Source organism: Ornithorhynchus anatinus, chromosome X2, assembly GCF_004115215.2.
Source record: "Ornithorhynchus anatinus isolate Pmale09 chromosome X2, mOrnAna1.pri.v4, whole genome shotgun sequence".
NCBI lineage: Eukaryota > Metazoa > Chordata > Mammalia > Monotremata > Ornithorhynchidae > Ornithorhynchus > Ornithorhynchus anatinus.
In genome coordinates, this window is record NC_041750.1 from 17,966,610 (window position 1) to 17,988,325 (window position 21,716).

General features: G+C 46.3%; 1 protein-coding gene across 3 annotated transcripts in view; it reads left to right on the forward strand.

Moving 5' to 3' along the window:
- HEMK1 (HemK methyltransferase family member 1) overlaps positions 1-21,716 on the forward strand; it is a 41,998-nt gene that overhangs the window by 3,929 nt on the left and 16,353 nt on the right. Inside the window, exons 2-4 of one of the 3 annotated variants that reach the window (XM_029052424.2) lie at positions 850-1,146; positions 2,915-3,012; positions 3,943-4,036. In XM_029052424.2, coding sequence (XP_028908257.1) covers positions 910-1,146; positions 2,915-3,012; positions 3,943-4,036 — 429 coding nt within the window. In that variant the 5' untranslated portion in view covers positions 850-909. The remainder of the gene's footprint in view (positions 1-849; positions 1,147-2,914; positions 3,013-3,942; positions 4,037-21,716) is intronic. The other 2 variants (XM_039910562.1, XM_039910561.1) reach the window with 2 other exon arrangements.

Below are 21,716 nucleotides of genomic sequence, written 5' to 3' on the forward strand. Positions count from 1 at the left end.
ATTTGTGGGTAAAAGGGGAGTTGGGGGGTTAGAGGGGTAGGGCTTGCCTGTGAGAGAGAAGCTGGGAGACAAACACTGAATGTCTTCACCCTCTTGTCCATTCATCAGAACGACAGGATTTAAGCTTGGGGGAGAGCTAGATTTTTTGATGGGTGGAGGAAGAGGTTGAAGATAGCAGATAGCAGCGAAGAGGGAGAGAAGAGTGCCAGTAAGAGCTTTTAGAAAGTGAGAGGGTATCGGGTCCCTGTCATAGGAAGAGGGGGTGGATTTGCAAGCTGGATGAGAGTGACCTTTGGGGAATCAGCTGAGAAGCAGGAGTATAGCATTGAGAGGGTGATGGGTGGGAAGTTCATATCTGAAGGTTTTGATTTTACCTGAAAAGTAATTGGTGAAGTCATCAGGTTGGGATTTCATGATGGCTGGAGGAAGGAAGCTGTCTTAAAGTGTGGGCACATGGGAATGCCCTGACCATTCTTTCATTTCTCCTGGGTCAACAGACATGCCAGGCCAGGAAGGACTGGGACTGCTGGCCTGAAACTATAGGATTCTTCCGAGGTTTAATGAGAAACCTCAGGCTGGAATTGATCAAAAGGAGGACATTCCCTCCAAAACCCTTTATTTACCCCTTGCCCACATGCCCAGCCCCACAGCAGTTATGTACATATCCATAATTCATTTTTATTAATGTCTGTCTCCCCCGCTAGACTGTAAGCTCCTTGTGGGCAGGGAATGTGTCTGTTGTGTTGTACTTTCCCAAGCACTCAGTACAGCTCTCTGCACACAGTACACAACACTCGATAATATGGTTGTTCAACTGATCGAACTGAAAGTCTCTTGATGTTCCCTAAGCAAGGTGACCCAAGACGGAGGGAAGGCCTTGCCTGATAGGAAGCCGGAGTCCCCAGAGAAATGAGGCATTGTTTCAGGATGCTGGGGACCCTCCGCTTCGGCTCAGGGAAACAGAACCACGCACCAGGCTCCACCATCACCGGTCTGCTCGTCAGGCAGAATCACAGTTCCCAGGCTGGACCAGTGACAGCCGTCGACCTTGTCAACCATTGGGAGGCAGTGTTTGAAAAGAACGGGATCCCTGAAGCACGAGAGTCCAGTGAATACATCGTCTCCCACGTCCTTGGAGCTAAAACAGTTATGTTTTGTCGACACTAGGCGGGGATGGGGAAGGGAATGGAGAAGGGATAGCGTGAGCAATGCTCAGTGTGCTGTACAAATCTTTTGATGTGAGGATCTATGCCGTCCTTAGCAGAGTTGATACAGCAGGGGTGAGCTGCTGGTGTCATCCCTGGCAAGGCAACTCTCACTATGCCTTAGCCAAGCATCTTCATTCGTGCGTCTGCCACATCTAACCTTGGAATGACGGTGCAAAGCTGGAACGGACTGAATGGGAACACCTACCAGTGATCCAAATTCAGAGTTAATCCTCTCCAGTTGCGTCATTTAGGTCATTCTCACATTGGCTTATGAAAAATTGATTAGGCAGGGAAGGGGAACATACTTAACTGAGTCCAGAAGTTCAGACACAAATTATTGAGAGAGTGGAAGAGTGAGATACAACTGAAGAGGGCATAGCTTAAGGAAGATTGACACAAGCATGAGGGAATGTAGGACACTCCAACAGTCCAGAGTCTCGGCTCTAGGTTTGCCACGTCTTCCTTGGACGCATTAATCCAGAGTAGGAGTGAAAGGGCAAGCGGGTGCCTATTCTACTCCCCACTGTGCTGCTGCCTCAAAGTGGGTGACCTGGGATGGGTCACTGAGCTTCTCAGTTTGCTTTCCCATAAAGAGGGTAATGATCCTTATCACACACTAATGGGCTTTGATTTCTGAGCCTGTGAGCTGGAACACATACCAGGTGCTCTGCACCATGGTCACTACTGCTAGAGAAGGGAGTTTTGGAGTTGATCAAGCCTCCCCTCTTCCATGGGCTTTCTGGATCCCTTGACGCCCAAGAAAAACAACCCAGTGACTTGGGATTTTTAATGGTATTTATGTGCTTACTATATGCCGGGCACTATACTAAGCTCTGGGGAAAGTACAAGCTAATCAGATTGGGCAAAGTCCATTTCTCACATGGGGCTCACCATCTTAATCCCTTTTTATAGATGAGGTAACTGAGGCACAGAGAAGTGAAGTGACTTGCCCAAGATCACACAAAAGACAAGTGGTACAGCTGGGATTAGAACCCAGGTCCTCCTGACACCCAGGCTTGTGCTCTATCCACTAAGCCATGCTGCTTCACAGCATGTCAGTCTATCTTGCAGGTTCTGTCCAACCTGCAAGATTTTTGTAATCAAAGCCTTATTTCTGAATTTCCATCAAAATGGAATGGCTTAGTAACTCAAGCAGAGATGGGAATGGTAGTTCCTCCAAGAGTAGTTGGGAATTAGGAAACTCACTTTCTCTCTTTTTCCATCCTATATATTCCTAGCAGGTAGCGGAATTTAAGACACCATTCTTTTGGTGCTTACTATCACAAAACTAGAAGGAACCTTCAAAGATTATCTCATCTCATCCAATCTCCTGCCTCAAGACCAGTTTATTTCTAGAGCTGATGAGAAAGGGGATTTTCAGCTACTTTTAATTTTCTTCAGAGAATCAGAGCAGGGCTGATTTAAGAGATTGGGGAGAGGCTAAAACTGATTCCAGAAGTGGTCTCTTGAGTTCTGTTTACCTTGTTGGAGAAAACCCACTCATTCATCCCACACCCTCAAAGTGCCGAGAGAATTAATGGGATCTGGAGAGAGCCTCTGAATGGCTCCAATGGCTCGTGAAAGGCTCGAAGAAAAGGCCACAGGTGGTTATTTTGTTTAGTTCAGCATGGGCGATGAGTAGGAGGGAGAGGGTGTCTCAGGACTCAGTGAGGTGGGGTAAGTTGCTCAAGCCACCCTGTGTTTAGTTTCAGAGCCTGAACCAGAGGATAGACTGTTGTTCCACGCCCCTCACCGCCATACAACTGACACGGATCCAGGAGCTAAGCAGCCTTAGGCTACAGAGGTGAGAGCTTCCACCTGGAACCGAACCTTCCTCTCTCCTTCTCCTCCCTCCCTCATGCGGTCTTTTCACCTTTCATTCCCCAGGTGGTAAGGGGGAGAGAAGACTGCCAAACAGAACCTGTGAATACACTGTGGTTTCCAGTGGGAAGAACCAGGCGATCTCATTTCCTCTCAAGTTCTCAAGCTGCTTCTCTTTTCCTTAGCCAGTTAATCCCATCCCTGGGTCTTATGTGTCCCTGGGTCCCTGTGACAGAACCGATTGTTTTATGTCTGCCCCAGCGCTTAGTACAGTGTTTGACACATAGTAAGCATTTAACAAATACCACAATTACAGTCCTCTTCCCACTAGTAACAATAATAATAATAATTGTGGCATTTACTTGCCAGGCACTGTATAGGCTACAAGCTAATCAGTTTGAGCACAGTCCATGTCCCACATGGGGCTCCCAGCCTCAATCCCCATTTGCAGATGAGGTAACTGAGGCTGAGAGAAGTGAAGTGACTTGCCCAAGGTCACACAGCAAACAAGTGACAGAGCTGGAATTAGAGCCCAGGTCCTTCTGACTCCCAGGCCCATGCTCTATCCCCTCAGCCATGCTAAAATAAAATGATTATCATAGGGCACTCCTGCTTGAGGGTTATAATGCCTACAGCTTTCTCCTTGGTGCCATTATTTTGTTTGGAAGAGCCAGAGGCTAATGGCTTGGAAAGTCGGTCAGTCGGTATTTATTAAGCACTTATTGTGTGCAGAGCACTATACTAAGTGCTTGGGAGAGTACAATATAACAGACACATTCCTTGCCCACAACACACTTACAGTCTAGAAGGGGAGAAAGATATTAATATAAATAAATGAAATTACAGATATGTCCGTGGGAAAATACAGTGTCGGCATGGGGTGGGCTAAGACTGCGGGATCTTTGTGTTTCAGGATGCCAGTCCAGTATGTCCTCGGAGAGTGGGATTTCCAGGACCTCACCCTCAAAATGGCCCCACCGGTATTTATTCCTCGGCCTGAGACTGAGGTAAGGTGATGGGACCTCAAGGCGGTATCAAACTTCTCAGCTGAGTAGAGCAAGGAGGAGTCCTTGCACAGTGTTAGGGTCACTCTCCCCCCGGCCCCAACAGTTCTTCTCTCAAATCAACGCTCCAGATTCCATTTTTCAATAGGAAGCTCCAGTTTAGCCCTGACACCCTATAGAATGAGCCCAATTCTCCATGAGTCTGATAATAATTGTGATATTTGTATGCTAGGCATACTGTGTGCCTAGCACTGTACTAAATGCTGAGGTAGATACAAGACAATTAGTTCCCAAATGGGGCTCACAATCTAAGTCGGAGGGAGAACAGGTATTGAATCCCCATTTGGCAGATGAGGGAACTGAAGGATGGAGAAGTTAAGTGACTTGCCCAAGGTCTCACAGCTGATAAGTGGTGGAGCCAGGACTGGAACCCAGGGCCTCTGACTCCCAAGCCCATGTTCTTTCCACTAGGCCATGCTGTTTCTCGGCAAAAATTAACTGTAGGTGGGTGGTATAGAAACAACAAATCTACCTCTAATTTGTCCTGCCTCAATCCTCCTGTTTGAGAGAGAGAATTTCTGATTTTGCCACTGTCTATTCTATTACTGGCTCAGGTGGCCTCAGGTCAGTCTCTTGAGTCTGGGCAGGCTGTCAATCAAGCAATGATATTTATTGAGTGCTTACTGTAAACAGAGCACTGTACTAAGCACTTGGGAGACTACAGTAAAATAGAGTTGGTAGACACGATCCCTGCCCACAAAGAATTTATAGTCTGCAGGGGGAGACAGATGGGAAAATAAATTAGAGATTAGGGAAATGGCTGAGTAAAGGGATATGTATATCAGTGCTGTGGGGCTGGGGCTGGGGTGGGTATAAAAGTGATTAAGGCTAAGGGTGGGTGGGAGTGGGGAGTGTAAACAGTGGGTAAGTCTGAGCCAGTCAGGAGGAATGACAGGAAAGCTATACCATGCCTTGTCAGTTCCACCATTGTGCCCTCATGGCCAACCATCCTGAAGGTGGACAACAGAAAGACATCAAATTGGGTGTTTCTGACCCATTTGGTCTTTGCTGCCTGCCCACTTCATCCCTGTGCCCTCCCCCTTTTTCACTCCCTTCCCCTGTTCCAAAACCCTGGTTCCTAGATTAAGCTAGGGCCTGGAGCCTGTTATTATTATATTGTTATTATAATTATATTTGTAAAGCGCTTACTATGTGGTAAGCTCTATTCTATGTGTTGGGGTAGATATAAGTTAATCAGGTTGAATACAGTCCCTGTTCCACATGGGGCTCACAGTCTAAGTAGGAGGAAGTAGGATTTAATTCCCATTTTACAGTGGAGGAAACTGAGGCAAAGAGTAGTTAAGTGATTTGCCGAAGGTCACACAACAAGTAATTGGTAGAGACAGGATTAGAACACAGGTCCTCCGACTCCCAGGCCCAAGCTCTTTCCACTAGGTCATGCTGTTTCTACCTTTTATGCAATGTAGATAATAATAATAATAATAATGGTATTTGTGTGTTAAGCACTTACTATGTGCAAAGCACTGTTCTAAGCGCTGGGGGATACAAGGTGATCAGGTTGTCCCACGTGGGGCTCACAGTCTCAATCCCCATTTTACAGATGAGGTAATTGAGGCACAGAGAAGTTAAGTGACTTGCCTAAAGTCACACAGCTGGCAAGTGGCGGAGCCGGGATTAGAACCCATTACCTCTGACTCCCAAGCCCGGCTCTTTCCACCGAGCCAAGTGGCTTCTCACAGGCAAGACAAGCTATTGGAAAAGGTCACCTACTCCTGATGACTGGAGTCTAGGAAAGAAGGAAGCGAGTATGATTTTCTAATTGATAGGAAACGCTGAAGCCACTTTAAGAAGGGAGTCCATATGTATGTGAAGGATGACCCTGCCCTTGGAAATCCCAGTGAAAGGACCATTGTTCACCAAGATTTGTGGTTCATGACCCATTCATTCATTCATTCAATAGTATTTATTGAGCGCTTACTATGTGCAGAGCACTGTACTAAGCGCTTGGAGTGAACAAGTCAGCAACAGATAGAGACAGTCCCTGCCGTTTGACGGGCTTACAGTCCGTCCCATCCGACCCATCCGACCAAGGCTACTGCAGCAAGGGATCACAGTGGCTGGAGGGATGACCTAATTGTGTTGAGATACGCAGCTGTGGCATTATATAAACCACCAATTATAGAAAGCTGCTAATGTACCCAAGCCACATTTTCAAGTAGGTGGCAGATTTATGTAAGCTTGAAATTGCTGTAACTGCCAATCATGGTGGTGGGCAATTTTTTCTCAAGTGTCGAATTTGGTTCACGCTTCCAGGCCTAATGCCCACTGCCAATCTTAAGCTCCACCATATGGCTTTAAAGCAAGGCTCAGAGTGATTATGCAGGCTCAGTACTTGTGCAGCCTGCATTTTCTTTTCAAGCAAAATAGCAGAATTTTAAGCCAGATGGCACTCATGGCACCTGGAAAATTCTGGCCGCACTCCTGAAAGTGATGGTTATGCACTACGAAGCTTGCTGTACAATTATGTTGACTACATGATTGAAATGAAAGCTGCCAAGTTTATGCCCGCTGTTAGATGATGCAGACTGTGGGAATAAGCAGCTGAAATCTCAGAGATACAAGCTCTGCTGGGGCGGCCTATGCAGAGAAGCAGAATGGAGGCAGGATGACAGCTTCTAGAAAGAATAGATATGCCACTGCCACCTGATCACAAACATTAAAATCCAGCTCATTTTCATTATTTCCCTCTAGCAGATTTTCACCACTGCTGATCGATATTAATAGCATTAGTTTAACATGCAGTGAATGTGAACGTTATGCAGCAAGCAAGATTCACTCAGACATCGATTTTTTCTTCTCTTAGAGTTAATGGTTGTAGACATAATGTTAGTGAAAAGTTGGTTTTCCCACTCCCTGGGAAAAGACCCCATCAGGCGAAAGGCATTCAGTATGACTGGAGTTTGGCCACTACTGCTTCCTCTGCCCTGACTCATAGCCCACAGTTCAGCTATAATAATAATAATAATTGTAATCAGTCTTTTGCCAGAGGTGAAGCCAAATTTTGATTCTCTAGTGTGACCAAATCAAACCTTCGCCAAGTAGCTTAGAGAGGGAGCCATGGAAACACTATGAGATTGTATTCAGCCTTGAGGGACAGGATGGACAAGGGAATTGAATTGCATGCAATGATTGAACCTAAGTTTGAGCAGGGGCTACTTCAGTCAGTCAATCGCCTAGCTCCGCCACTTGTCAGCTGTGTGACTTTGGGCAAGTCGCTTAACTTCTCTGTGCCTCAGTGACCTCATCTGTACAATGGGAATCAAGACTGTGAGCCCCAAGTGGGACAACCTAATAACCTTGTATCTATCCCAGTGCTTAGAACAGTGCTTGGCATATAGTAATCACTTAACAAATACCAACATTATTATTATTTATTGAGTGTTTACTGTGTGCATTTTTCACACTGTGCCGAGCCGATGTAATAGCACCTGCCACTGTTTTAGAATCCACCCGTGGTTACCCTAGTCAATCAGTCAGTCAATCAATGGTCTCCTCATTGCTCCTCCACGATGTTTATTGAGAATCCTTCACTATGTTAAGCGTAGATTGAACACAGAGCTGACTGGATCCTATTAGAAAGCTTTTGTTGGTAGCTTTCCACTAGAGGGCATTCTGACTTCATCTACCTTGATTTCTCAATAGTGTTACTTGACTTCTAGGAATTATTTTCCATTGGTTTAGTTATTAACCTTTTAATAAATGCCCACAGGCATAGTCCCCGAGAACAACAAACAAAGTCTGACTTAATCAATGGCACAGAGGCTAAAGGGGAGGGGAAGGTTTAGTCCGGTTAGTTAAGGTAACCAGCCAGGTCCTTTTGATTGTTCAACCTGTTCCAGAACCGCTGGAAACCAAAAGTTTCCTTTCCTGCCTTCATAAATGGTATTTACTGAGTGCTTACTATGTGCAGAACACTGTACTAAGTGCTTGGGAGAGTACAATGCAGCAGAATTGGGAGACACGTTCCCTTCCCAGAATGAGCTTACAGCCGTTGCCTATATCCTACTCTCAATCTATCTGAATTTCAGTCGCCATGAAATCCAGACTGGCTTCTAAATGAGGTTTGGATTCCTTGATGCTTCCTAAGGGCCCCTAGGTGCCAGGGCAGATGAGAGTGTCTGTCATCTTTCCTTAATAATAATAATTGAGGTTTTTGTTCTATCACTCCTTAATTCCACTAACCTCCTGCTCCACCCACCTCACCCACTCACCAACTTGGACACACACTCTATGTCATCATCTCTAGTCACTGTAAAAGCTCTACCCTTACTGATGCTGAAATCCCTCGATCCGACCCCAACCTCCTCACCTGCCTTCTTTCCCACATACTTCCTCCCCACAAATCTGTCTTATTCCCCCACAGAGACCTCCAATCTTTTGACCCCATCCAATTTTCTCAAGTCATCATGCCCCATTTAGTCTCCATACCCAAACTACCTTCCCTTAATGGCCAAATAGATACCCTCAGCACCACCCTCTCTACTGAACTCAACTCACTTGCTCCCATATCCCTTTTTCGATCTCATGCCACTAACCCACAGCCCTGGATTGCCTCCACAGTCTGCATCCTTCGCTCGTGTGCACGAGCCGCAGAGTGTTGCTGGCAGAAATCCAGATATCAGGCTGATCTTGCCCACCTAAAGTTCATCCTTGCCTGCTTTAACTGTCCTTTTCTCTGCCTTGGCAACATTATTTCTCCATCCTTATTGACTCCCATGCCCATTGCTGTTGCTATCTGTCCACTGCCTCCCCATCTCTTACCCCTAATGATCTGGCCACATACCTTACTGAGAAAATTGAAACCATTAGGTGTGATCTCCCTAAAATTAGACTGTAAAATTAGACTCCCCCGATTAGACTGTAAGCCCGTCAAACGGCAGGGACTCTCTCTATCTGTTGCCGACTTGTTCATCCCAAGCGCTTAGTACAGTGCTCTGCACATAGTAAGCGCTCAATAAATACTATTGAATGAATGAATGAATAAAATTTCCCTTGCTCCTCTCCAGTCCCTCCCTTCTCCTGCCCCTTCTTTAATTCTCTCATTTTTCACAGCAGTATCTCAAGAGGCGATCTGACTTCTCTCAAAATCCACCCCCTTCTACGCCTCTGACCCAATCCCTTTCCACCTTCTCAAAATACTGACCTCCTCCCTTTTTTCCTCCCATACTGCCATCTTCAACTGTTCACTCTCCAGTGGCTTTTTCCCCACTACTTTCAAACATGCTCATATCTTCCCTATCCTAAAAAAAACCCTCCCCTCGATCCCAGTGCTCCCTCCAGTTATCTCCTCATCTCCCTCCTACCACTCCTCTCCAAACTCCTTAAGTAAATTGTCTACACCTGCTGTCTCCAGTTCCTCTCCTCCAGTTCTCTCCTTGATCCCCTCCAATCTGGCTTCTGCCCCCTTCACTCCACAGAAACTGCCCTCTCAAAGGTCACCAATGATCTCCTTCTTGCCAAATCCAGCAGCCTCTATTCCATCCTAATCCTTGATTTACCTAAGGGCACACAGCAGGCAAGTAATGGAGCTGGGATTAGAACCCAGGTCCTCTGTCTCCTGGGCCCGTGCCCTTTCCACTAGGGCATGCTGCTTCCCATGACACCCATGTTATGGAAAAACTGGGTGTGATGTACATTTATATATAAACATTAAGGTGGGAATACATGCCGTAATACCCGGGTGGCCTTCGAAGGGTGCCTCACTGTCACATAGAGGATAGTTTAGGTCTTGTTAGAATCTAGTCAACATCCCCTCCCATCTTCCTGGCAAGGAAGAAGGAGCAAGGAATAACAGACAGGGAAAGAAGGCCTAGAACAGGGCCCACAGTGATGGCAGTGAAGCTTTGAGAGACCTGGATTTATTAACTAGGCCGGGTGGCAAGATGATTGTTCCTCTATCCTGTAAGTTGATTGTGGGCAAGGAATGTGTGTACCCTTCCAAGAACTTAGTACAGTGGTCTTCACACAGTGGGGGCTTAATAAATGCCACTGATGGATTGTTTGATTGATTCCCAACTCCTTTCAGACACTTTCATAACTATTTAATTTTTCCTTCTGAATATTCCAACCCTACTCCTTGCCTTTCTACAGCAGTTCCTCTTCCCTTAAGACCAATTTCCAAATATCTCTTGCTACTTCTGCCTACGTTCCCAACTCTGCATGTTCCCAACTCTCCACATCACTCTCATCCAATGTATCTACCTTGCAGATGCTGTCTCCGTATTTGGAATGCAGTTTTGAACATAATGTGGGCGATAAGGGCTGTGGAGTGAAGATGGGGCCAAGCAGGTGAGGGATGAGATACCTTTCCAAAATAGAGTAAGAGGGAAAGCAGCGTGACCTAGTGGAAAGAACATAGGCCTGGGAGTCAGAGGATTTGGGTTCTAATCCCAGGTCTGCCACATGCCTGCTGTGTGACTTTGGGCAACTCACTTAACCTCTCTGGGCCTCAGTATCCCCATCTGTAAAATGGGAATTCAAAACTTGTTCTCCCTCCCTCTGTGAGACTGTGAGCCTTATGTTAGATAGGGACTGTGTCTGGCCTGATTATCTTGAATATACCCCAGTGCATAGCGAAGTGCTTGGCACATAGTAAGCAATTATCAATTACCACAATTATGGTTATCGTTACATTCTTGCAGAAGCCTGCATTAAGGAAAACTTGTATTGGAGTAGTCACCATGTCCAGCAGGGTGCGCACAGCAATTTCTTCCGATAAAGCATTATGCTGTATCCAGGCAGGCACACACTGTTGGAAGAGCATTCTCTTATTCAGAATATGTAGTGAAAACATGCATTGTGGCAGAAATGAGTGTATGTGTACTCACACACACACATATGATAATATGATCTATGTGTATAGTTGTTCTTTGCTTTCCAAGAAGAAACACTGATGGTGAAGATTCACCTAGAGAATGGCTGGAAAGGCCAATGTGGCATTCATAGGGCTGACCACACAGTATACATACAAAGATTTTCTGTGATGTGATCTTGTGTTTGTTATCTGTAGCATCGTGTGCCGCTTTCACTTCTGCCTTTTGGTCTCATGATCCTCTCAAAGCTTCTGCCCCCAGAGTGCCTCTTCTTTCTGGATTGCAATGTGCCATGCTGGTTTTTGTGCTGCAGTTGTTTCCCAGTTTTCTCCTGAGGGGAAGTATTGGCTGAAGCTTTGTTCTGCTCCATCCTCAAAACGTTTTCTCTACCCCCCGCCTGGTTTTCAGTTGCCCAGTGTCAGCTCACCGTACAGTGTGCAGCCGTTCGGGTACTCTCCTGTTATTCATTCTCATCACATAGTCCACCCTGCCAAGCAGGGGTGAGGTGAGCATAGCTTTAGTGTTAAAGGATTACCTCATTCCAGGACTTGTTCGAGATCCTGCCTTCCACTTGACGTTGAGTATGGCCCATAATTGATGCTGAAGGTTTGGCTTCAGGAACTGGGGGTGGCTTCTGAGGGGTGCTCAGGTCTCCCAGATGCAGAAAAGGTTGGACTGCACCTTAGCTCTGTAGACCTTCAGTTTGGTCTGAAGCCTGATACCATGTTGCCACCACACTGTTTGAGAGCCTCCCAAAAGAAGTCTTGGCCTTCTTGAATCCATTTTCTACTTCCTTGTCTGTTGTTTAGCACAGCAGTGTGCTGCATTGGTACTCGAGTTATATGACAGTGTTTAGCACTGACTTGGTTTGTGGGAAGGGTTTCCCTGGTGCAGGCTGATACATTACTTCAGTGTGCTTCACTTATCATCAATCCGTTGTGCCTGGCTGATTCGGCAATGCGATTTACCATCATTTGCATGTCTTCTTGAGTGTGTGCTTCTAGGGCGCAGTCATCCGCATAGAACAATTTTTGAATGACTCTTTTGAATGCAGAAGTTTCCTGGAAGAAGCGGAAGTGATTTCTAATGCCCATATCCAGTCCCTTGGTATATCCATCAACAAGGCTGTCTAGAGTAAGTTGACCAGAATTGAGCCTGCTAAGCAGCCTGGCTTTACCCCCTTGTTGATTGGCAAGACATTAGATAGGGTATACCCAGGTCAGACATGGGAGCATCATGAGTGAGACACAGTTAGAAAGTTAACTTGGGAGGAATGGGAGTCCAAGCTGGGGTGTGTCAAGAGAGGAGAGGGAAAGACCGAGAAATATCTGGTGGAGAGCCTTGAAGCCTGTTATTTGGAGAAAGAAATAGACAGCTATTGGAGATTTTTGAGAAGGGAAGAGTAGTAAATGCTATTGTCTGCCTAAGGCCAATTCATTTACTAACCCCATCTGCTTCAGTTTCCTTGAATAGCCATCAAAGTCTACCTTTATGAGCCATATTGAATGAATGAATGAATCTCACTCACTTTCACCCTGCCGGCCTGACATTAGCCCTAGAGATTCTTCTCCAGTTACTGATTGTAGGTGGGTGGTCACAGTAATCAGAGGTGGGCAGATCTGGGCTATTGCCTAATTGGCAGTTCAGATAACATGGGCTTCCAGGAACATGCATTTCTGGAAAAACGCTTGAATGCACAAACGAAAACATTCCCAGGAAAAGGAGGTAAGAAGGGCAGTTCTACTCAGCTGCCCCTAGACTGGCTGGGTTCAGCTTCGGCCTCTCAATCCCACCCCTCCCACATGTTATTTCTCTAGGGGTCTATGATCGAGGACTTCAACCAGGGAACACTGCCTACACTCTCATGCTTTTTCTCCTTGCTTTTTGTGTCAAAGTTCAATGCGAGGAGCAGAAGCATTAAGCTTTCAGGCAGGTCCTTTGGGAAAGCGAAGATGCAAAGCAAAATTGCCATGGCAATAGCCCTGCCCTTGTGCCACAATCCTGGACCACAACTCCGCTGCACCCCAAGAGCTTTCCATAAAATCGACACTTTCCATATAGTTAAGGAGCTTAACCTTCTAGTGGGGGAAACAGAAGTTTTCTGAGAAAAGTAAGTTAAGACCGTCCGTTTCCATTCACTTGTGAGCCCACTTCTCTGGAAGGGAAGAACAGACTTCTCTCCCCAGTTATTTTGTCAGGTGGGGGACAAAGTAGCCAAGGGAGGAAACTCGGCTTCCTTCTCTTTCCATGGTAGCCATGGCCAGGACATGAAATGACATTAGGGTTTCTCCACTGAGTCAGAATTCTAGGTGATGAAGAAAGAATACTTAAGAATTACCGTGATGAGAGAGACTCTAATCCATGGCCCTGCCTCACCACCACTTAACACTTCACCACCTCCCCCAGTTTGGTACTGTATGTTTCCTGAGTGAATAGTGCTTTCTGGTCAGAGCTATGCGGCTGAGGAGCTTGTGGTTTGGATGTTGGTAGGCAATACACTTGCTTTCTCTCCGTGCTGCTACAATTCTCAGAACTCACAAGATACGCAGCCATAAGAAGTGACGAGACTGGGGGAACAGGGAGGTGGGAGAGGTAGTAGGAGCAGGAGGAGGGGGAGGGGGAGGGAGAGGAGGGAGGGGGAGGGACCCGATACCAAGAAACAGCGAGGTCGAGGACAGCGAGGTCGAGGACAGAGAGGTCGAGGACGTGGGCTGTGGTGGGCTGTGGGAGGAATTATTTGCTGCTGTATATGTTTTACCTTTTGGGTTTTCTAAATGATTAACTGAGAAGAGACGGAAAAAAAAAGGCATGGATAGTTTAAGTTGGAACAGTGACAGAGGTTGACTAGGTAGTGGAGTGGGACAGGGAGGGATGAGATTGGGATTTCCTTAGAAGCAGCGTGGAAAGAGCACAGTACTGAGAGTCGAGAGCCCAGGGTTCTAATTCATGATCATGGGTTTGAATCCCGGCTCTGCCACTTGTCAGCTGTGTGACTGTGGGCAAGTCACTTAACTTCTCTGTGCCTCAGTTACCTCATCTGTAAAATGGGGATTAAGACTGTGAGCCTCACGTGGGACAACCTGATTATACTGTATCTACCCCAGCGCTTAGAACAGTGCTCTGCACATAGTAAGTGCTTAACAAATACTAACATCATTATTATTATTATTAATTCCAATAATAATAATAATAATGTTGGTATTTGTTAAGCGCTTACTATGTGCCGAGCACTGTTCTAAGCACTGGGGTAGACATAGGGGAATCAGGTTGTCCCACGTGGGGCTCACAGTCTTAATCCCCATTTTACAGATGAGGGAACTGAGGCACAGAGAAGTTAAGTGACTTGCCCACAGTCACACAGCCGACAAGTGGCAGAGCTGGGATTCGAACTCATGAGCCCTGATTCCAATATTGCCACTTGCCTCTGTATGACCTTGTTCAAGTCACTTAACTTCTCTGTGCCCCAGTTTCCTCATCTGTAAACTAGAGTTTAAATATCTGCTCTCCCTCCCTCTTAGATTGTGAGCCCTGTGTGAGACAGGGACTGTGTCTGACCTGATTATCTTGTCTCTACCCCTGCACTTAGTATAGTGCTTGGCACATAGTAAGCACTTAGCAAATATCACAGTTATTATTAGATAGCCCTAGCCTTTTGTGCTTCTGACAGGATTACCCTTTCTCTGCCCATTGCAGCTTTGATCTTTTCTGAGTGGAAGATTTCCAGGGATTCTAAGCCAATGGATAATACCGATAACTGTTTTCTCTCCCTGTTCTCCCACCTATCTAGCTCACTCCCTTTGCTGTACCCCACAGTGCTTTTCACATTTCTTTTCTCTTGGCAGCTCTTGGGCCAGCTGTGGGAAAGTATCCCAATGTATGCCTGGCTAGTTTCTTGGGGTCAGCCACTCAGAACTGTGCTCCTGGTGTATCTCAGCGTGTTTAACGGATCACCTCCAGAACCTTTAGAGGCTCTTAACCATTAAGGGAAACATTAGACAAAAGCCAGTGCATTTTCCCTCCTTCCCTTACCAGGGAAGTCACGCCTTCTTTGGAAATGAGGTAGCTACCACCACTTTCCCCCAAACCCTCTGATCTGGATCAATGTAACCTGCTTTGGTAGATTTCCCCGGGGCAAATCTTGCAAATGCTAATGAAGCAACGTGTTATTGAAGTACAAAAGCAGGAGTGTGGCTGGAGGGTTGGTGAAGTCAATCACTCATTGTTTTCAACTCTGGCTATCCCATACTAAAGATTTGTGTTGCGTGGCCTCCTGGAAAGAGAGAGCCTGGCCTGGGAGTCATAGGACCTGGATTCTATTGCCGGCTCTGTCTCTTGTCTGCTCTGTGACCTTGGGCAACTCACTTCTCATTTCTGTTCCTCAGATGTCCTCATCTGTAAAATGGGGATGAAATACCTATCCCTTCTCCCCCTTAGACTGTGAGCCTCATGTGGGACAGGGACTGTGTCCCACCCAATTATCTTGTTTCTCCCCTAGTGCTTAGTACACTTAGCAAATGCCGACTTGTTCATCCCAAGCGCTTAGTACAGTGCTCTGCACATAGTAAGCGCTCAATAAATACTATTGAATGAATGAATGAATAGTACACGGTTTGGTTCACAAGTACCATAATAGTGACGGTGATGTTTACTATTATTGTTATTATTATAAGGCTCCACCACTACTGAATGAGAGGAAGATCTTGGAGAGAGTTCAATGGAAAGCCTACCGAGTGATTAGCTCCATGGAAAACAATCATTAGAAAAATGAGACTTATGAACAAGGCTAAAAGAAGTGGGGTTGCATAGTCCATAAAAGAGAGATTATGAATATGACAGTTTTTTTTCTTCAGCAGCTGGCTCTCCTGAATCAGAGTGTGAGAGAATGGGCATAAACTGCAGTGGGTAGGATTTAGGGTAAGCATAAGAGAGAATTCCCTGACAGTGTCAATGAGAATTGTTAAAAATTGCAGTGGACTACTGAAGGACCTTATGGGCTTCCCTGCCTTAAAAATTTTGAAACACAGGAAGAGCAGCATAACCTAGTGGAAAACACACCTGCCTGGGAGTCAGAGGACCAGGTTTCTAATTTTGGCTCTGCCACTAACCTGCTGTGTGACCTTGGGCAAGTTACTTCACTTCTCTGTGCCTCAGTTCCCTCATCTGTAAAATGGGGATTCAATTATCTGTTCTCCCTTCTACTTAGATTGTGAGCCCTGTGTGGGACAGGGACTATGTCTGACCTTCATTTTCTTGTATCTACCCCCTGGCTTAGAACAGTGCCTGACACCTAGTAAGTGCTAACAGATACCATAGGAAAGAACATCCATCTGGGATGTTGTTCACCCCACCCTCCACCCCTCAGTACTTATATACATACCCATAATTTATTTTTTATATTAATGTCTCTTTATCCTAATAGACTGCAAGCTCATTTGGGGCAGAGAATGTGTCTACCATCTCTGTTGTATTGTCCTCTCCCAAGTGCATAGTACGGTGTTCTGCACACAGTAAGATTCAGTAAATACCATTGATTGGTTGACTGACGTAAAGCAGGGGAATAGATGAAATTATCTCTCAAACCTCTTTCAACAATTCTGAGATTAAAATTAGAAGGGGTGGAGGGTGGAAATTTATGCCTGGAGTTATATAACAAGTCTAATTGTCCTAGTGCTTTGAAGTTACTCCGAGGTAGTAAATTATGCCCTTTAGGCAGAGTACTAGCTCTTAAAGTCCACTTGGACTATTTAGTGCCATCGTGTAATTGTGGGGCATAACATTAGGCATGAGGAAAAGTAGGGTCAATTATAATGATATTTCAGCATGTTGCATACTTACCATTGGTTGGTATGTCTGAGGCTGCTGAAAGAAGGAACGTCGTGTTTTGAAAAGCAACACTGAAGTGGTTATTTGGGAAAATGAGTATGTTAGAGCCTCTTGGACTTGGCTTTTGTTTGTGAAATTGAAAGCAGAATTTTCAGGCTTTCCAAACCACAGCCACAGTAAGACCATATTGATGCCAGAGATCTCCCTCGCCTCTTGTCTGAGATTTCAGTTGATGTTGCCAATTCCCTTTGATGGGAAGGGTTGTTCTCTCCATCTTGCAGGTAGGGGAGCGAACCCCTTGCCAGGCCCACTGACTTGACTGAGGCCATCAAAAGAGTCCAAAGGAGGAGCTAGGGTTGGCGCCCAGACGTCTTAGCCCTGCAGTGACTCTATCTATCTATGCATTAGGCAAACAAATAATGATAGAAGTGCCAGTCGGCTTCATGGGATATGTGACTGGGGACCGGCAACCTGAACTCCACAGTGCGTATGTGAGCCATACTTGTCTGGTTCAGGACTTTCCCTCAGACATGCCACCCTGAGGAAAATCTGAGCAATCCCTGATAAGCAACTTTCCATTTACAAAAACACTGGGGAAAACCATGCTGTGCCCCAACCCCTACCCTCTAAGTCTACCATTCCTCTCCCCTACTGTTGCCTAAGTGACAAATTGTTGTGGCCCTGACTTAGGGGTCCTCCTGGGTCTGATTTCGGTCCCCTCAAATACAATGGACGAGACCCAAGAGGGCTTCTGCACCATGTTCCATCTCAGGCTGACTTGTCTTCTGGGCAGTGGCTGGAGCTTGGCTGCGGAGCAGCGTAGCTTAGTGGAAAGAGCAAGGGCTTAGGAGTCAGAGGATGTGAGTTCTAATCCCAGCTCTGCCACTTGTCTGCTGTATGACCTTGAGCAAGCCACTTAACTTCTCTGTGCCTCAGCTACCTCATCTGTAAAATGGGAATTAAGACTGTGAGCCCCACGGAGGACAACCGGATTACCTTGTATCTACCCCAGTGCTTAGAACAGTGCATAGTAAGTGCACATAGTAAGTGCTTAATAAATACCATTATTATTATTATTATTATGATTATGTGGACAGTGGTGTTTGCTGAGAGGGAACTGCTGCGAATGTGCAAACCATCACACGTGCATGGCCGTCACTGTAAAGTGTCAATTCCATGGGGCTTATGGAGGGTTTTCGGCAAAAACATTGATTTTTGTCCTCACAGCTTTGGGAATTGGGCTCACAGCCATACTCACCCCAGATCATCGACAAGGTCCGAGAGCCTGGAAACAGTACTGAAAAGAGCTAACGGTGTTTAAATAGGACCAGAAAGACCCCAAATTGTGCCTTTTTTGAGCCTTTGTTTGAAGCCTGTCTACCATTTAATCAATCAATCCGTGAATATTTATTGAGTACTTAGTGTGCAGAGCGCTGTACTAAGCGCTTGGGAATGTACAATTTAACAGAGTTAAGCTGGCTCGCCCTTCCCTCTTAGACACTCTGACCCCTTTCCATACCCATACCTAGCCTGGACCCCCCCTGCTCTGGGTCCGAGCAGACCCAAGCCGGACTTGCACATTGGATCCCTGGGCTTCTGCTTGGCCTGATGGGACCAAGAACCTAACTGGGACCCAACCAGGTCGAGAAAAATCTAGCCCATTCAAGACTGGAGTTGGCGTAACCCAGCCTCTTGGGACCTTCTGGGAACAGTCCAAATCTTCAAAGTTCTTCTCAGGCACCTGCTGGTAATTGCTTCATCAGAAGTTACTATCTATTGTTTATGAAAGAATAGCCAGTTACTGTGGAAATAGTTTTGATGTGGCAGACAGATGGGAGGAGGCAGCTGGAGCAAATGAGCCCTAGAGAACCAAATATCCTGTTTTTGTGCACAGCTCCTTTGCATTGCAGCCCTGGGGCAGAGACATAGACAATTCAGTCTGGCTATTTCCGGAAGCGAAAGTTTTTGAAAGTTTCCCCCAAGGCACAGGTTGCTTTTCATGCCCTTATAGAGAAGAAAGCACAAACATACACCTAACTGAGCCTTTGCACTTAACCCCCTCCACCCAGGTAGAGTCACCTGAGGCCATAAATACTTATAGCTAGCCTAGACATGTCCACACCTCTACCCACATTCCTCTTCCCAAGACATTTATCCACTGACCACACCCAGACCTATATATACCTTTTAGTCTTACCCCTGCTGCGAACACTCTGACGTTCACACTTTACAGGCATTTGAAAACTCTCCATGTGCCATGTGACTATACACTGTGCAGTCCCACTTCACAGCCAGAGGAAGAGTCGCACACTAGACAACATCACCTGCTAGAGCCATTCAAATAACCAGTCCTCTCTCTCTAACTAGCTGCAGCTCACACTCCTGCTGAACCCCTGGAATCTTTGTAAAATACACATTGCATGGGGCTGCATCTACCCAGATGTCTGGCTGTTTTTCAGGTGTAGTTTGTCTGACCTGCCCGATTGCAGTTAGGAAGGTTTCCAATCAGAACAGCTGTTCACTGCATTTTGGTACACCTCTCCCTGGCAAGCAGATGCAGATGTAGCAGGGTGTGTGTACACACAGACACACACACACACATACACACACACACATTTTCTTTCTGCACTTAGGTTCATAAGATTGAAACCTAAACTAGGACAGAGAGTGAGGGAGTTGGAGAGGGCTGGCTTTTTTGCGTACGTGTTTGTATTTGTGTGGGCGTGCACTCAGAACCACAGTGGACACCCCTGGGCTCTCCTTTAATTCTCAGAAATGAACCAGTTTATGCACCGAAAGCAGGGTCAGCAAAACCATTGCTGAATGCTGCCACTAATGAGGTAACTTCCAGTTTGCACTGTAATACAGCTCTCATGCATCTGAAGAGTAACCTCGAGCAGGGCTCCTCCTCCACCACCCCAGTCCCTCTGTCAGAGGAGCAGATGGGCCACATGCAAGTTCCCTACAAGGAAAAAAAGCTTGGCAGAGCCTTCCGAAGGTGTTTGATTCAGTATTGCTCCAGTAATTCCACAGAGACCCTTGGCTTTCATCTAGGTATATTCCCTTACTGGTCCATATTTTCCCGGCCCTGAGAATCAGAGTACGAGGATTCTAATCTCAGCTCTGCCACATGTCTGCTGTGTCTGCTACTTAATTTCTGCAGGGCCTCAGTTCCCTCATCTGTACAATGGGGATTATGACTGTGAGCCCCATGTGGGACAGGAACTGTGTCTGATCTGATTAACTTGTCCCTACCCTAGCGCTTAAAACATTGCTTGACACTTAGCATTTAACAAATATCACAATTATTATTATTAGTTCACTGAGTGCCTACTGTGTGCAGAGCACTGCACTAAGCACTTGGGAGAATACAGTACAGCAGAGTTGATAGACATGATCCCTGCCCTCAGAGAGCTCATAGTCTAGCAGAGGGAGAACCAAAATGACCAGGGTGGGTTACGAACCGCCTTAACCACTTAGTCACCTTGCCATGGTTCCAAACACTGCCCACGGGAACATGAGTCCGAATGACTTGGATCTTTATTGCTTAGGAGAGCCCATGGAATGATAGCAAGAATGGGGAATGGGATACTGTTACCCTATTTCACCCGGGAACCAAGGCAGCAATCCATCTGACTCAACACTGGGGAGATGAGTTCTGATTGAATGATGGCCATGCTACTGGGAAGTCGGGTACTGGCAGCAGAGAAACTGAGCAATCTGCTCGTGAGTCAGGCTGGTCCACAGTTGGTGCTCCTGAGAAAGCAGTGGACCCTCCTGGACAGTCCTTGGAAGGAGATGTTTGGGAAATCAGAAGGAGGGAAAGGGGATTATTATATTATTTGTAATGCTATTGGTAAAGGGTTTTTTATGTGCCAGTCACTGTACTAAGCGCTGGGGTAGAAATAAGATCATGAAGTTGGACAAAGCCTTTGTCCTACTTGGGGCTCACAGTCTAGGTAGGAGGGAGTAGTAGGGAAGCAAGGTGGCCTAGTGGAAAGAATATGAGCCTGAGAGTCGGGGGAACCTGGGTTCTGATTCCAGTTCTGCCACTTGTCTGCTATGTGACCTTGGACAGGTCATTTCACTTCTCTGTGCCTCAGTTCTGTCATCCGCAAAATGGGGATTCAGTCCCTGTTCTTCCTCCTACTTAGACTATGAGCCCCATGTGGTCATGATGATCTTGTATCTACCACAGTGCTTAGTTCAGGGCTTCGCATATTGTCAGCACTTAGGAAATAAAAACAATTATTAGGCCGTAGGACTTGATCCCCATTTTACAGATGAGGTAACTGAGGCCCAGAGAAGTTAAGTGCCTTGCCCAAGGCCACACAAAAGACAATTGGCGGGGGCCAAGATTAGAACCCAGGCCCTCTAACTCCCAGGAACATGCTCTTTCCATTAGGCTATACTGTTTCTCCTGATATTGACCTCATTTGAAATTGCAGTCTATTCCCGAGATATGATGGGGAGCCTCCCACTCCCAGCACTTGATTCCAGAAGGCAGAGGGCAGGTAGTTGGAGCAAAGAGGGATTATGCCTCTGTTGATCTCCTGGAGGCTTTCTCTCCTTTCCCTTCCTTCAGGGTTGAATTTGCTGCTTCTGCCATGTTTCCAACCCCTACCTACCTCAAGTTCAGGACCCATGCCATCCCTGGCACTCATGACTCTGTGGTCTTCAACCCATTCTTCCCTCTCCTGTTCCTAAGTCATTGCTCCTACCTTTCCCCCTTCATGGAACACCCTTCCCACCTATAAATCTCCCCCACTTCAGCACACACCCCCTCCCGCACAAACGCACCATATAAAGGCACTTTCTCCAAGAGGCAATTCCTGAGAAACCCCCACCTTCCTTCCTTCCATCTGCCTCCTTTATTCATTTGTCTATTATTACTATGTATGGTCTTTGTTAAGCACTTATCTTGTGCTAAGCACTCTACTATGCGCTGGAGAAAAGTAAATGGATAC